Genomic DNA, 17,682 nt, shown 5'->3' with positions numbered 1-17,682 from the left:
TATATAAAGGCTTTTTATTTGGATGTACTCGTATCAATCTTAATTTGTGTGCGTGAAGTGGATTGCAATATAACTTAGTTTAATTTCCACATCAATCCACTATAGGTCTCGTTCGGCTTACCCCATATCCGGTTTGTTCGGCTTCTTTTTTCAGGCGGAACAATATTTTTCTGTCACAATAATTCAGCCAGAACAGTGTTTTCAGCCAGTTTCAGATATATATTTGAATTGGGAGTAGATACGCATATATCAAACAAGTACTAACCTAGTTGGATTAGTGTACTATAACACGGATGGAACACGTGGAGGCTGTGATTCATGTTTTTTTTGGCTCGGATTATCGATCAATCCGAATTCAATAACTTTGCCCTATTATTGTATTTAGTTAACAAAGCATGACAAAAACAGAGGTGTAAAATGGCATGACAAAATGGCATGTTTTCTTGCACTTTTTGGCTCTATAGAACTCTGCTACTCATCTTCTTTTGACCAGTGCAAAAGTTCCTGTTTTTTCTCTTCTTTATTTACCTTTTATTTTTAAATTTTAAAATAAGGAAATGACATGTGCACACACGGGGCAATCAACGGCAAGTCACCCATCCACTCACCGGTAGGTGACCCGCCTCCTCTCACCCCCACTGGCTGCGTCCGGGCCCCACGTCTCGGAACCACGATACACCAGGCCTACCACGCCACTCCCAGACTTCCACATGATCAGCGATATAATAATAAAATAAAAACCAAAACTATTACTAGTAATAAACTGCAATTAGACTTATTAATCAGAAATAAAGCGCACCGTTATTTTCCATCTCACACTGTTCTCTTTACCCCTGCGTGTCCCCTCCCCCCTGCGTGTCCCCTCCCCTTTCGCCGAGCCATTCGATTCCTCTCCTCTCCGCTCCCCCCAAGCAAATCGCCGCCATTTCACCGATTCCGGCCGCTGCCTAGGGTTTCAGTGCCAGCGTAGTCGGAGGGCTGCGTCTGTGGGTCGCGTTCCCAGTGTCGCGCGCGGCGGCCGAAGGTGGAGGGGCGGTTCTGCGGAGAGGAGGTGGAGGTGGTGGTGGTTGTGTTCTGGTCCCGGTGGCTGCGGAGCGCGGTCTCCAGGGAGCGAGTCTATCAGATGCTGCGGCGGCCTTTGAGGAGGTAGTGTGGCCGTGTGGAGCGAATAAGTGGCAGCGGCGGCGGCGGCGGGACAGGCGGAGGCAGCCATGTTTTTCAGCAGGCTCGATGACTCGCCCATGTTCAGGAAGCAGGTGAGGGGGCGAGCCGGATCTTGGTTCATGCTGTCTGTGGATCCTTCGTAGCGGTTGGGATGTTTATCTCGGCCTCTCGGGCGGGCGGGAGAGAGAAATGTTTCAGCTTTGTGCGCAATGCTTGGCTCCGGTGGCTCCCGGATTGGGCTGCGGGTGGTTGCATGGATCTGCCCTTGTTTTCGGGTTGTGCTGCTCTCGAATTCAATTTTGAACCAATAGTCCAGGAGCTACAGGTTTAAGGCTTCCTTTTAACCGTTCTGTGGCCTGTCTGATGTTTTCACAGCTGCACTTTGTGTTGTTAGACTATACTGATACATACAAACACGTGTCAAACTTTAGCCCTTTGCTGTGTTTCTTCTTTTGCCAATTCTCTATGATCTAGTATTTTGGTTGCTATTTTCTTTTGACAATTTATTGTTTTTCAATGCAAAACTGGTAGCATAGCTTGCCTGTCAATGTATAAATTTGGCATACATTGTGATAGTTTGGTGTACATTTTTGGAAATGTTTGATTCATTTGTGGGTTGTGGGTTGCTTGAATGTATGGTTTAGTTTTTGTCATGATTTGGACAAAAATGCAAGGACTCTGAGGAATCGTAAATTATCTGTTATTCAGCCAACGTAGGTGTCTTCAATTTTATTCATGCTTAATAGCTTGTTCGATTTCTGTGTGAAACATAGTATAGATTCGGTGAGGCTAACCTAACCTTTGTATTACATTTGGGGATATTGCATTAACACTGCTTAACTTGTATTCCTTGCATCGATACATTCGGCCAAAGAACTTGCTTCCTTTGGTTCATGAATACTGCTTAACTTGTTCCTTGCATTAATAGATGCAATCGCTTGAAGAAGGAGCTGACTTGCTAAGAGAGAGATGTTTAAAGTTTCACAAAGGTTGTCGAAAATACACGTAAGTGATAATGTGCCATTTATGTAGCATATTTGGGCTTACCAAACCTGAAAGTTCCATCTCTGATTTGTGAATTTTATTATCAGATTATATGGGTTGGGTTTTAATTCGGGGTTTCTCTATGCCTCTCTAATTTCTACTTTTGTTTCAGGGAAGGACTAGGGGAAGCATATGATGGAGATATTGCATTTGCAAGTTCACTTGAAACATTTGGAGGGGGTCATAATGATGAAATCAGTGTTGCATTTGGAGGTTAGTAACGTGGTTCTCATTCAAATACATGTATTCAAAACTTGAATTCGTGATACGAGCATGATAATTTTCTCCTGTTTTCATGTTTTGCCCTTTTGCTTTCCTAATTAGTTGGTTCTCTTGTACATTACGACATTTACCTCTTTTGCAGGGCCTGTAATGACCAAATTTACAATTGCTTTGAGAGAAATTGGAACATACAAGGAAGTATTGCGCTCCCAGGTAGAGCATCAGTATGTACATTACTATGGTAGTGCTTTTCATCAAGAATACTTTTGTCTGTCACCAATGTTTAAGATACCGTAACTTAGTCTATGGCTAATCTACTCACTCTACAGTATTTTATTTTATTTTATTGTTATTTCGACAATTGCATGGTTGAATTCATCCTTGTGGTTGTATTGGAATCATATCCCCGTGCATTCATCACCGAGGGTGGAACTAATCCCATTTTTTTAGGTATTACAAACTTGCAATTACACTTCCACCTTATGTGGTATAACTGCTGTTGTATTGTTGTGATAGGTCGAGCATATGCTAAATGACAAGCTGCTCCAGTTTGTGGAGATTGATTTACATGAAATGAAGGTATTGACATAGTTTTCTATAAAACATTGAATCTGTAGAATTCACACTTGAATTTTATATGGTGTTAATTTGATAACATTTGCACAGGATGCTAGGAAATGTTTTGACAAGGCTACCCTTCTTTATGACCAGGTAATACTTCAATGCTATTTCACATGGCCGAACAAGTAGATTCAAAATCTTGTATAATAGCTTATTATGGTAGAAATGATCAATGGTTCCATTCTATTTACCTGTGAGCCTAATAGCTAAGCCAACTTGCACTGGAGTTGGAAAGATCTCTAGATGTGTTGGCCAGTTTGCTTAGGTGTTATTTTTCTTTTTTCTTTTCCAGCTACCGAATTCTAACTGATAAGAAATTGTACTAGTAAGTTGTCTAGGATGAAAAGTGTCCGCTGTTTGTCCCATGGGGCTAATTTTGCTACTCTATAGCACTGAGTTTGTAGCTTTGTTTTCTTTTTGATATGGGCCATCATGCTTCACACATCAGTTACTGGCACATTATAAACAAAGCTTAAGTTGGTTTTAGAAGGCTTGTTTCTGATTTCCACTTGTTTTTGTTTTCTTAACCAGGCACGTGAAAAGTATTTGTCCTTGAAGAAAGGTACAAGGACTGACGTAGCAACTGCAGTAGAGGATGTAAGATTACCTTGACCTTATTGAGCGTCTTTCCAAACTTGAACGATAAGGTTACTTGCTGCCACTAAATTGCTTGTGACATAATCAGGAGCTTCACAGTGCCAGGTCTTCATTTGAGCAAGCACGTTTCAATCTGGTACATACCCTGTTTACTTGTCACTGTTCAGGATTCCTTATTTACATAGTTGGAATGCCTTTGTCTTATCTGTATTTAAATTCAGGTGACTGCACTTTCAAATATCGAGGCTAAGAAAAGGTTTGAATTTTTGGAGGCTGTTAGTGGGACAATGGATGCTCATCTTCGTTATTTCAAACAAGTATATCCTTGCCATTATTTTCATATTGACATTTCTAGGTTATGTACAAATGTGATTCAAACTTCCTCTGTTGCTATTTTTTCAGGGATATGAACTACTACATCAGATGGAACCGTATATCAATCAAGTAACTCTCTTGCCCATCACATTTCTTACTGAATGGCGATCACCTTCATATCTTTTGTTTTATAATGGTTTTGTGAATTACAATGCATCCCACTCGGTTATTGAATTATGCAATTACAGACATAACCCCCTCCTTCCCTTTCCATTTTCTGAATCTGACAAAAGTTGCTTACATCACGCTCTCTCTCTCTCTCTTTTTGCAGGTTCTTGCTTTTGCACAACAATCAAGAGAAAGGTCTAACTATGAGCAGGCTGCTCTTCTTGAGAGGATGCAAGAGTTCAAACGGCAAATTGATCGTGAAAGTCGGTGGTCACCAAATGGAATGAATGATTCCCCTAATGGTGATGGAATACAAACAATTGGTAGAAGTTCGCATAAGATGATTGAGGAAGCAATGCAATCAGCTTCAAAGGGCAAGGTAACCGTATACTGGAACTATCCAGACAATATGCATGCATGCATGGTTGTGCAATTTCATCAAAGAAGATGCATGTTTTATACTGAAAAGTAAGCAACTATTTTCAGGTTCAGACCATTCGCCAAGGCTATCTCTCTAAGAGATCTTCAAACTTGAGAGGTGATTGGAAAAGGAGGTTCTTTGTCCTCGACAGTCGAGGAATGTTATACTATTATCGCAAGCAGAACAGTAGGCCATCTGTAAGCATTCTCACAACACTTTACAATGATCTGAAATAATTTTTTCACACACTTGATTAGTGTTTTAGTTAATATTACCTCATCATTTTTGTCCCAATTTTGATTTTGTAGAGTGGTTATTCTAACCAAAGAACTAGCATTCCCTCAGAACATGGTTCTGGGTTGCTCAGCAGATGGTTCTCTTCTCATTATCATGGAGGCGTGCATGATGAGAAATCAGTTGCATGCCATACTGTAAACTTGCTAACATCGACCATTAAAGTTGATGCAGACCAATCAGATCTGCGGTTCTGCTTCAGAATAATTTCTCCCACAAAGAACTATACATTGCAGGTATGAAGCTTAAATGCATATTTTGATATCTCTTTTTCTTTATACAGGACGATGTTTTATGAAGTTGATCAATAGCCATACTCATGATATTGATTTCTGTCTGGTGATATGCACCGGAAATTGTGCAGGCAGAGAGTGCAATGGATCAGATGGATTGGATTGAAAAAATTACTGGCGTCATTGCTTCTTTGCTGAGCTCCCAGTCCCCTGAACGAGTAAGGGATGAGTAGTGAACATTGAATTATTTACATATCGAATTTGATTTATGTGACATCTGTATTTTGTTTACAGCGTCTTCTATTGAGTCCTAAGGCAGCAACCATCATCGAACTGCCAGCTCAAGCAGTTCATTCAGTAGCTCAACAGAACTTGAACATTCAATAAATGAAGATTGTATCCTGGAAAAGAACACAGGGAGTGGTTATTTCGAGCATTCTACAAGAGTTGCACAGCATCACCGAACAAGCATGATGAAACCTGACAAGCCAATTGACTTGCTTAGGAAGGTGGCTGGCAATAATAGCTGTGCTGATTGTGGTGCTTCAGAGCCTGATTGGGCATCCCTGAACCTTGGAGTTCTTTTATGCATAGAGTGTTCCGGAGTACACAGAAATATGGGTGTGCATATATCTAAGGTAAATTAGAAGCCTTGTCTGCAATTTACATTAACAAAAGTTTGATCGCATAACTGTAGAATATTGTTCTGCAATCAGAATTTGTTGGGAGTCTTGGATGATACTTGTGTATCTGTGCATTACCCATGCTTTGTGCCAACCAGGCACTGTAGGTTGCAGTATAGTGACTATTATAGCTCTCTACCGTAAATTTGCTATATTTCACTGAAGTCATCATTAATGTGACCAATGGACTGAAATTTACATTGTATTGGCAGGTAAGATCCCTGACGCTTGATGTCAGGGTTTGGGAGCCATCTGTAATCAATCTCTTTCAGTCAATAGGCAACACGTTTGCCAATACTGTCTGGGAAGAAATGTTACCTTCATCAAGCTGTGTTGACCATGGTGGATATTTCAAGGTAACATTACAAAAAGTCTTACAAAGTAACTGAACATTACAAAAGCTGTAGAATTTATTGTCCTTTTGTTGCCATAACTTGCAAGTTCTACTTTATGCAGGGCTGATGGATTAGAGAACATGTCGCATGGCTTTGCACCCAGCAAGCCTAAACAATCTGATTCTATCGCAGTGAAGGAGAAATTTATTCATGCCAAGGTATTCCCTCCGTCTCATAATAGATGACGTCTTAGCTCTGGGCACGGGAATTAAGGAGTGAAAAAAGGGTGTAGTGCACATGAAACGAGAAGAGAGATTTGGGAAAAGAGAAACCTTGGGAAGTGAGTTTGGGACTAGTGTAGAAGGTTAAGTATTATGGGATGGGGGAGTACTTCATAGTTCTTTTGTTAGTACTGTTTATTCTAATTTTTCAACAAAGAATTATTACACCACTGATCAGCAATATTGTGAATTTATATGTATCAAATCAAATGATATGTTACACGAGAAGCATCTATAGGTTACGCCTGTTCTTAGGAAATGTCCATGAATTATACTGATCATAACTTTTATTGCATCACTGTCTTCTGCTGAAAAAAGAAGGAAGTTGAGAGATTTTTTTTTTGGTAACTTTCTAAAGTTTAATTAGTTGTTGATTATTTTTCTCTTGATTATTTCAGTATGCTGAAAAGGATTTTGTGCGGAAACATAACGTGGATGAGATTCAACTTGCAGAACAGATGTGGGACAATGTAAGTTCAAACAACAAGAAGGGGGTGTACAGTTTGATTGTGGGGTCAAATGCCGATGTAAATTTTTCTTACGGTCATACATCATTTAATTTGGCTTTGACTCTGGGAAAAGCTCTCCTTCTACAAGAGCAATCAACTTCTCCATCTAATGGAAGTTCTAGATGTTTTGACCGCAATCCACTTGAGAAGGGTTCTACTGGAGATTCTGTTTCTCCTGCCAGCACAAGTGCCCGTATAGATGGATTGGATGAGTATGTTGAAGGATTATCTTTGCTTCATCTAGCATGTCGCGTTGCGGACCTGGGCATGGTTGAACTACTCTTGCAGTACAGTGCAAATGTAAATTCTACAGATTCAAGAGGGCGGACACCACTTCATCACAGCATCATGAAAGGGAGACATGTGTTCGCCAAGCTACTGCTTTCCAGGTATGCAGAAGTTATGCTGGTTGTAGCTTAACAGCAAATTGCGAAAGTCCAGGAAACTACAGAGACGAGGAGTTTATAATTTACTCTCGCTTTCCTTACAGGGGTGCTGATTCTCAAGCCACGGACCGTGATGGTAGAACAGCGTTGCAGTATGCAATCGACAGCGGAACCATAGAGGATGAAGAGATCCTTGTTTTGTTAGAGGACCCAAGCAGATAAATCATGTAGGTAGTCAAGTCTCGAGTTCCTGCGGTACCTTGTGCTTTTGTGGCCGCCTTTTGCAGTCACCTGGCACACGGCCCAGGATACCTTTGCTGATATTTCCTAGTTTGTGGCAAGAGGAAGTTATAGTTTCCTAGGGCTATCTGCGGTTTTGGTCGCGCTTAGGGTAAAGCGGCCTGTTTGTCGTGGATGCAGTTTGCGAGTTGTTTTGCCTTTGTTTGCAGATGTTGCAGTGTACATTGGGAAGTGGTTGCCATTGTTGTGACAGATGTACATATAGCGATGTCTGATACAAGTAATTTATGCAAGAATTAGATTGGTGACAATGTGGCTGTCTCTTGAATCTTGATCGATCAGATACAAAGAGTATGAATGCCTATACTCGGATTCTGATGAGCAAGATGCTGGCCCGGTTGTGTTTGGCTCCCGCGGCTCCGGCTTTCACCGACACCAGGCACTGTTCATAGAGGCATTTTCTCTCTCTCCTATACTGTAGCAACACTGTACACTGAGGCGTTTTTTCTCTCTCCTTTGCTGCACTGTTCACGAGCCGGCAGAGCTCGTTTCCCGGCGCCTGCGGCTCCGACTACCTCGCGTGAAGTCGGAGCACGCAGGAGCGCTGCCAAAGAGAACAGCCGCAGCTTTTGCCTTGCACTGCTGGCATTGGCTGCGGAGTCAGGTTGAACAAGCCCATCCCGTCAGCATGGATGAGCGCATGCGGAGTCAGGCAGGCAGGCTACAAGGCTGCACTTGCACATCACAAGCTTTTCTTGCAATCCCTGTTGCTGTTGGTGACAAGTGACAGTAGAGTTGGCGACGCCGGCATGGCTGCATCGTCGTCCTCGTCCTCGTCCATGCCCAATCGCCCATCAGGGCGTCGCTGGCAGGGCCTGGGAAACCGAGCCCCGGGTGGATGGGTGGATGCGTGGATGTCCGGAGTTTCGGTCGGAAGGTTAATAATACAGTCGCTCTAACGGCAGTAAGGATCTTTACCGCCCTTTTCTTAATCCATCATAGTATGTTTGTCTCTCTCATAAAATTTCTCAGTTAATTCGGACTGTTGGGTTCATAAACCCGAGGTCCCCAACTGACCCGCTTCTCTGCAAGAAACTCGGCCTAGCAAACGGCGTTGCGACAACGCGCGCCTCCCGGGTCAGCCTTGATACATAATGATAGACCAAGGCAACGATCTGGTTCCTAACCGGAAGGCCTGGCCAAGGTGGGAACACAATCCGACTCCGACTCCGATCAGACGAAGCAGATAAGGTAAGGCGCTCAAGTCAACCGTAATACCGAGGACCGTACTCTGCCATGTCCTGCGCACCTTCAGGACGGTGCCACCAGGCCATGCCAGACGGGCACTATACAACCTTTCAGGCGTATCAGAGTACAAACAGTATTGTAGGCGCCGACGTTTGCCGTACCAGACGAATACGGTAGAGCCTGCTACATGCGTCTGACATAAACAGTATTGCAGGCGCCGACGACCGTCTCGTACCCGACAACGTAGGCAACAAGACTAGGTAGCACACGTATCTATTCTCTGTTTCTCTGACTTGTAAGGCAATATGCTCTCTTCTCTCTAGAGGACGTTCTCTCGGCTCTCGAAAGAAAAGAGGCTAGACGTTCTCTCTGGTTCTACAAAGCATACGCTCCAATACTTAGCGCACGTTAGAGCACCCATCACTCTCGCCCATTCGGTTCAGAGTCCGATCGGGCCTCTAACACCTCCTTCTCATTCCTACTTGTTTGTAACCCCACAGCAAACTTCGAGCACCTGGGCTCAGGAATAAAGTCACCGACCGACCGAAACTGGACGTAAGGCACGTTGACTGAACCAGTATAAATCCTGTGTCATTGAGTGCTAGGCCACATCCGATCACAACGCACGATAAAACTACAAATATTTACTTGTTGGTCATTTTTCGCACTGACAGTTGGCGCCGTCCGTGGCGAGAACGTCAGTGCGTTCATGCTTTTGGTCATCGGATGGCCCACCTTTCCACCATCTTCGGCATGGCGGGCTCAAGCGATACGATTCGTTTTGGCTCACTGGAGTTTTCTGCGCTGCCACCTGTTGGGATGTGGGTTCCTCCCGTCTTCTAGCCGCTCCAGACTTTCCTCTTCGGGAGTCTGGACTTTGAGCCCATGCTGGGCTCAAACTCCACTGATGAGTAACATATATTTTGTTCTTTACTCGCTATTTAATACATTTCGCCGACTCTTCGGAGGGACCCCGCTGTCCCTACCGCGATCGCCGTGCGACCGGTTCCCCTACGGCTTCGCGTCCCCTGTGGACGCGTACGCGTGGGGGCTCCGAAGGATGCTGATGCCACCCCCTCTCACATCCGAATTCGTGGGGATGGCGGGCTACGCTCCTATCTTCTTTCACGACCTCGTGGATGACGAGGTCGAAAGCGATGACTCCAGCATCGACGACGTTGTGGCACCTGGCCACCCTTTGTTCTAGAAGTGCGCTATGACAGACGCTCCGGGACAGTCACCGATGGTAGTGGAGTCTCTACAGACTCACACTCCTTTGGACCCTTGTGCGGAGGCCCTCGCGCGTGCGCTGAAGCATGACGAGGAGTTACGATAAAGGCAACAGAGCCACCCGCCACCTGCGCTGGCGCGCTCGGCGCAACATGCTATGCCACACGTGCGTGAGCCAGCGAGCGGCGCCTGAGGTTGCACCCATCAGGTCTAGCACAACATCCTGGACTGGAGGGAACGACCCCCTCAGTTCACTCGAGCTGGCCAGCACATCACTGCTGCGACGATGCTTCTACATGGCCTCCCCGAACCAGCCGACCCCTAGGACAAGCAATCCACCGGAACCTCTGGGCGCTTGGTGGAGACCGCCGCCATTCAACAGTCGGAGAGCTCCGCGTCGTGACACCGGCTCATGGCCTCTTGCCCAACCTGGAGGACTAGGGCTGCACCAGTCGAATCGCTCCGTCCACTCACCACTGCTGTTGCTAAGGGTGGGCAGGAGGCTACGACTACACCATAGCCCAACCTGGCGCCTACTCCACACCGACCACCTATGCACGAACGCCTTCGGGCCTGAAACCATGATGCTCGCAGCGTCACAAACAATCGACACCATGCCTGACACGATGATGGCGCCTATCGGGTGGCGGTGAGAGCAGGCGATATAGGCCCTGGCTTGACCATTGAGTAGTACGAGGACACGCACCCTCGGCATGGTGGCCGACCAAATAGCCGAAGTCCTAGCCTAGACGACCCAAGACCATGGGCCTTTGGTCGTCGCATCCAGAAAGCGCCGTTCCCACAGCGCTTCCAACCACCCACCAACATCGCCAGATATACAGGAGAAATGAACCCCGGTATATGGCTCGAAGACTTCCTGACTCGCCTATCGAGCTAGAGGAGTGGATAATGACCATTTCATCATCTAGTATCTCCCCATCGCCGTGGGGGAGCATGTTCGAGCATGGCTTGAATTCCTTCCGCCCGACAGCATCCGTGACTGGGCAGATCTCAAGAGGGTCTTCGTCAGGAATTTCCAGGGGACATATGTCCGTCCTAGGAATTCCTAGGACCTCAAAAGCTATCAACAGGAGCCCTAGCGAGTCCCTATGGGATTACATCCGCTGGTTCTCAAAGCGGTGCAACTCCATTCCTAATGTCGTTGACGCAGGACGTCATCAATGTGTTTCTCTCTAGGGACAACCTGTGAGTCCTTGATCCATAAGCTCAACTGTGTGAAGCCTCATACTACCCACAACCTGCTCGACATTGCCATGAACCATGCCTCCAGCAAGGAGGCGGTCGGAGTGATCTTTAGCGGCGCCCGGGATAGAGGCAAGGCCAAGCACGAGGACCAAGGCGAAGGCCCCTCCACACAAAGGGGCAAGAAGAACAAGAAGGATTGGTAATGACCGACCAACCTAGCCTTGTTCTCCATGATCGATCGTGCAGGCAACCTAGCCCCTAGTAGGGCCAGCTCGACCACTTCGACAAGCTCATGGAGAGTCCATGCACCAACCACGCCTACCCTATCAAGCACCTCTACAAGGACTATGAGCTCCTCGAGCGCTTTCTATGGCACGTCGGCAAGCTGAAGGAAGGGAAAGGCAATGAGGCGGTGACCAAGAAAGGAGACACAACAGGGCAAGGATGATGATAGCTTCCCCGACCTTGAGGAATGCCTCATGATCTTTGGGGGATCTGATGCCATCCACTCCAAGCGCTAGCACAAGGTACGCTATAGAGAGGCATGCGCTGCCGAGTCAGCCATCCCCTCTTTCCTTAGCTAGTCAGACTCCTTGATCACTTTTGATTGAAGAGACCATCCTTCCCATGTTGCTCGACTGGGTCGCTACCCACTTGTCGTCGACCCCATCATCTGTAAGAAGCACCTCACCAAGGTGCTGATAGACGGAGGCAGTAGCCTCAACATTCTCTATGTCGACACCCTCGACGCCATGTGCATCCCCTGGTCAGAGCTGCGCCTAGTGAGTTCTCCCTTCCATGGCGTGATTCCTGGGGATGCATGCGTACCCACTCGGGCAGATCGACCTCCCGTCATATTTAGCGATAGAGCCAACTTCCGCATGGAGGTCCTTACCTTCGAGGTGGTGGACTTTCCAGGGCTTCTACGCCAAGTTCATGGCGATCCCCAACTACACCTACCTCAAGTTGAAGATGCCAGGACCGAACGACATTATCACCGTGGGTAGCACCTTTTTGCACACCTACACGTGTGACCAGCGAGCATTATGAGCTCGCCACTACCGTCATTAACTCCGTCGAGCTCCCAAAGCTCCATAATTCATTGACTCTAGCAGTCCTAGACTGCAACGAGCCGACCTCATCGAGTGCCTTCCACCCGATCGAGGAAACCAAGGTGGTGGGGATCGACCCCACCGACCCGACCAAGATGGTGCAGATCAGGACCAAGCTCTCAGCCAAATAAGAGAGTGAGCTCACCGACTTCCTACACACCAATTGTGATGTCTTTGCATGGAAACCTTCTGACATGCCTAGGCGTACCAAGGGAGGTCGACGAGCATGCATTACTCCTCGTCCCTGGGCTCAAAGCTCGCCAAGCAACACCTGCATCGCTTTGATGACGAGAGGCACAGGGCCATAGGCAAGGAGATCACCAAACTCCTGGCAGCCTGGATTTATCAAAGAGGTATACCACTCTGACTGGTTAGCTAATCCTATTCTTGTGAAAAAGAAGACTAGGAAATGGAGAATGTGTGTTGATTATACTGGCCTCAACAAGGCATAGTCCAAAGGACCATTTTCCTTTGCCACGCATAGACCAGATAGTCGACTCCACCTCAGGATGCGACATTCTCTCCTTTCTGGATGCCTACTCAGGCTATCACCAGATCGTAATGAAAGAGTCCGACCAGCTTATGACTTCATTCATTACCCCATATAGTTTGTACTGCTATGTAACTATGCCTTTTGGTTTGAAGAATGCTGGTGCCACCTATCAATGGTGCATGCAGCGATGCTTCACCGACCAAATCGACCCGCCTGACCCTGACCAAGTCGAGCAACCAAAACCAACAATCATCGTCTACTGTAGATGACATGGTGGTGAAAACGACTCAAGCTAGCGACCTAATCGCATACTTGGCCTCAACATTCGCAAACCTCCGATGGTTCTGTGTCAAATTGAATCCTGAGAAATATGTTTTTGGGGTTCCAAAGGGGAAGCTACTCGGATACATTGTATCCAAACGCAGCATCAAAACCAACCCTAAAAAAATTAGGGCCATCTCTAACATGGGCCCTATACATAATGTCATGGGCGTATAGAGGCTCACCAGCTGTTTGGCTGTCCTGAGCCGGTTCATCTCTCGACTAGGCGAGCGGGGGTTGCCTCTCTATAAACTTCTCAAGAAGATAGACATATTCATCTGGACAGAAGAGGCACAACATGCCATGGAAAACCTCAAAGCAACACTGACATCGGACCCTAGTCCTCGTCGCTCCTGAACGGGAAGAACCTCTCCTCCTCTACATCACGGCAAACAACCACATTGTGAGTGCCGCCCTGGTCGTCGAAAGGGAGGAGCCAGGACACCCCCTTGAAGGTCTAATGACCAGTATACTTCAGTCGGTCAGGTACTCACCGACTGCTAAGGTTTGATACCACTAGGTTTAGAAGCTTCTATACACTGTGCTGATGGTAACCCATAAGCTCCTGCTACTACTTCACCGACCATGAAGTCATGGTCATCACTTCATACCCTGCTAGGGAGACATCGTCCGCAACTGTGATGCCGTGGGATGGATCTCTAAGTGGGCTCTCGAGCTCATGGGCCACGACATCAGATATATCCCCTACACTGCTATTAAGTCTCAGGCTTTCGCTGACTTCATCTTCGAATGGACGAAAGTCCTACTCCCGACCCTAGACGTCACCCACGAGTACTGGACTGATGTACTTCGATGGGTTAGTCATAGGCGCCTGGCTCAGGGGCTAGAGTGGTTCTGATCTCCTCAGATGAGAGCAGGCTCTACTACACAACCTGTCTCCTATTTTTTAGCCTCAAACAACACCGTGGAATACGAGGCCCTCATCAATGGACTACGCATCGCCGTCGAGCTCGGCACCACATGATTGTATGTCTGCGGTGACTCAGAGTTGGTCATCGACCAAGTCATGAAGGAGTCCTCCTACAAGCGCCCTCTCATGGTAGCATATTGTCATGAGGTGCGCAAGCTCGAGGACAAATTCCTGAGGGATCGAACTGCATCATGTCCTCTGAAAGGATAACGATGCTGCTGATTTCCTTGCAAAATTGGCTGCCAGGTGGGCACCATCTCCAGATGGGGTCTTCATCAATGATCTCCATGAGTCATCTTCCCATGTTCTAGGAGGATCCTGATCTAGACACACTCCAACACTAATCTGGCATGCCGGGGCTCTGACCTCCTGATGTGCCCCGACCCTGACCAAGTGCTTGGCGGCTTCGACCCGAGCTGCCTTCATGGTGACCTCGCCTACCAACACTAATCTAGTTGACTGGAGAGCACCACTACTCAGCTTACCTCCTCGAGGAGGTTCTCCTACCAAAAAAGAACTGAAGCACGATGAATCGTTCGATGCTGCCAAGATGTTCATCGCCATTGGTGATGAACTTTACAAGCAGAGCCTAGTCGGGAGTACTCATGAAGTGCATCCTGATCGACCTAGGAAAAATAGCTTCTCCTTGAAGTCTATGCTAGAATCTACGAACATCATGCGGCCTTGAGGTCGCTAGTCAGGGAAGCCTTTCGCTAAGGTTTTTACTGGCCCACCGCGCTACGAGATGCGGAGGAGGTTGTCCATAGGTGTGAAGGATGCCAGTTTTATGCTCGGCAAACTCATTTGTTAGCATAAGAGCTTCAGACCATCCCCATCACCTAGCCATTCATAGTCTAGGGCTTCGACATGGTCGGACCCCCCAAAAAGGCCTCGGGCGGCTTCACTCACCTACTCGTTGCGGTGGACAAATTCACCAAGTGGATAGAGGCGAAGCCCATCACCAACATCCGCTCAAAAGAGGCGGTCAAGTTCTTCCTTGACATCATCTATCATTTTGGTGTTCCTAACTGTATCATCACCGACCATGGAACAAACTTCACTAGGAAGAAGTTCCTCGACTTCTATGATGGATACAACATCCGGATCGATTGGGCCTTGGTCGGATATCCACGTACTAACGGTCAGGTCGAGCGGGCCAATGGCATGGTCCTCCAAGGACTCAAGCCCTGTATCTTCAACCAACTCAATAAGTATGTTGGTCGATGGGTTACAGAAGTCCCAACAATCCTCTAGAGCCTGAGAACGACCCCGAACCGATCCATGGGGTTCACACCTTTCTTCCTGGCCTATGGAGCTAAAGCAGTGTCGCCCTCCAACCTCGATCACGGTGCCCCAAGTGTGAAGGTGAAAGTGCATCTAGCCCTTTAGTGGGTTTTGGATGATTCAATGACAACGTGATTAAAGGTCTAACCCATTTGCTAAGTGTGGATAGGTAATAGGTTATCTCACAGGTACTTAATGAAAACCAAAATAATGTGTTGTTATATAAACAATCCAGTTCAAGCATAAGACAATAATATAAATGGAATTCATACAAAGGCTTCTTTATTGTGGGATTTTCAAGTACTATGTGAAAGCAAGCTCATAAGAATTAATTAATGAGACATGAGAAATTGCATATGGAATGGTCTCATATTTGAAGCTTGCTAAATTAAAATGAAAAATATAACAATACAAATGAATGGATGATTCAACACAAGATGTGACTTGATGGCGTGAGATGGTGAAGATAGCAAGGAAAGGCTTCGAGGTACTAAGCAAGGGTGAAGGGCAAGCGACGGCTTGGTGGCTGAAGAACCTAGCTAGGGTGAAGAAGGAAGTACTTGCATTTAGTTGAGGGACTAATCAAGCTATGATGGTCATGTTAATGTGAAGGATCAAATCACTATTGGAGTGTTTGATGGAAGTGACTTGATACATTTGGGATTATTCAAGAATTTGATGAATGGAATCAAGTCACGTGCTCAAGATGGCTATGCTCAAGTGAAAAAATCAAAGTTGACATGTTGGCACCCTCACTTGATGAAGATTGGAATACACGTCTTCGGTTGAAAGAGATCAACTCAAAAGGTTTAAATTCATTATACTTTTAAACTTGAGTTAATAGAATGCCTGTACTATTAAGAGGGATGCATCATGTTGATAGATAATGTTTCATAAGTGCTCAAGCCAACCCATGTGAGTTTTGAGTATTTGAGAGAAAAAAGAGCTAACCTATTTTTTGCTGATCTAGCAATACCGGACGTGTCCGGTATGTGCCTAGCCACGATAAAGTTCTTGTTGTTCTCGGGTTGGTTCGTCGGGAGTTCCGACGTGAGTCGGAAGTTCCAATGGTCAGGACTTCCAACGTCTCGCGCTTAACTAACTTAGATGGTTCACTGTCCTGGTCATACCGGACGTGTCCGGTATGGACGACCAGAGGCCAACGGCTAGTTTTTAAAATGCCTTGAGGGTCGGGAGTTCCGGCGGTCAAAAGTTCCGGCATGCGTCGAAAGTTCCGACACCTCACAAACTTCAACTCAGTTACTTAGTTTTTAAATATGCTGAGGGTCAGGAGTTCTGACATGAGTCAGGAGTTCCGACGCCTCACATTGTCACTGTAACTTAGTTACCGTTGGGGCAGTGTAAGTCATACCGGACGTGTCCAGTATGGCAATGGCTATAAAATGGTTAGTTTTTCTGAGGGGGCTATAAATACCCCTAAACCTTCACCTTTGGAGGCTGCTGATTCTGCTGATACACATACATGTTTTTTAGCCTTGCCAACTCTCCTAAACCCTCTCTTAGTGAGTGTGTGATCCAAATTGCCAAATCAATTAGTGGGTTGAGAGAAATTCAAAAAGAGAGCCATCCAACCACTTGAGCACTTGTGCATATTGTCAATCTCATGATTTGCATTTGTTACTCTTGGACTCTTCGGTCCTAGACGGTTAGGCATCGTCGGAGAGCACCTGAGAGATTGTGGTGTGCCTCGGAAAGTTTGTAACGATCGATTCCATCGCCTCGGAATCAACTAGTGGAAGGAGGAAAAGGAGTTGGAAAAGACTCTGGCTAGAGTGACCTTCATGGTACCCTCTAGGGCTGACCTTCGCTGGGTCGCCCGTAGCCCCCTCAACGGAGAGTAGGACTCGAATGAGTCCAAACTTCGGTAAAACAAATATCGTATCTCAATTGGCATTTCATTTGATATTTGTGTTGCTACAGCTCTTGTGCAGGTTCTCTATGTACATTGATATCTCTAGTAGGCACCTATAGTTTGGCTAGAAGATAGAAATCGAAAGGAGCAAGTTTAGGGCTACTCTGCAGAAATCGTGTATACTGGACACGTCCGGTATTCATACCGAACACGTGCGGTATTTCCTACTTGTGCTGAAATTTATTTGATCTCTGTTCTATCTTTGTGTTGTAGGTTTGTAGCTTATAGATATATTCCTTATACCTTGTACACTCTATGGCTAATTTGTGATGGGTGATATTACTCTTAATTTGGAGTTTCCATTTTGGAAACTCCCTTTTCTAATTGTTTATGTATTTAAAGGTGTTAATTTTTAGAAACACCTATTCACCCCCTCTAGGCGGCATCCTAGGTCCTTTCAGAAGGCCTTCA

General features: G+C 46.1%; 1 protein-coding gene across 1 annotated transcript; it reads left to right on the top strand.

Moving 5' to 3' along the window:
• The first annotated feature begins 831 nt into the window (after nt 1-831).
• On the top strand, nt 832-7,824 carry LOC136552102 (ADP-ribosylation factor GTPase-activating protein AGD3-like). The gene is given in 20 exon segments (XM_066543646.1): nt 832-1,256; nt 2,093-2,169; nt 2,321-2,421; nt 2,573-2,643; nt 2,947-3,009; nt 3,097-3,141; nt 3,583-3,648; nt 3,737-3,784; nt 3,870-3,965; nt 4,051-4,092; nt 4,295-4,510; nt 4,618-4,749; nt 4,861-5,082; nt 5,211-5,297; nt 5,374-5,389; nt 5,392-5,717; nt 5,975-6,108; nt 6,210-6,315; nt 6,777-7,276; nt 7,378-7,824. Coding segments are annotated over 20 exon segments (2,511 nt in total). The 5' UTR covers nt 832-1,211; the 3' UTR covers nt 7,496-7,824.
• The last annotated feature ends 9,858 nt before the right edge of the window (nt 7,825-17,682 follow it).

The sequence above is a fragment of the Miscanthus floridulus genome, chromosome 4 (genome assembly GCF_019320115.1).
Source record: "Miscanthus floridulus cultivar M001 chromosome 4, ASM1932011v1, whole genome shotgun sequence".
Classification (NCBI taxonomy): Eukaryota; Viridiplantae; Streptophyta; class Magnoliopsida; order Poales; family Poaceae; genus Miscanthus; species Miscanthus floridulus.
This window is presented reverse-complemented; position numbering and strand designations above follow the sequence as displayed.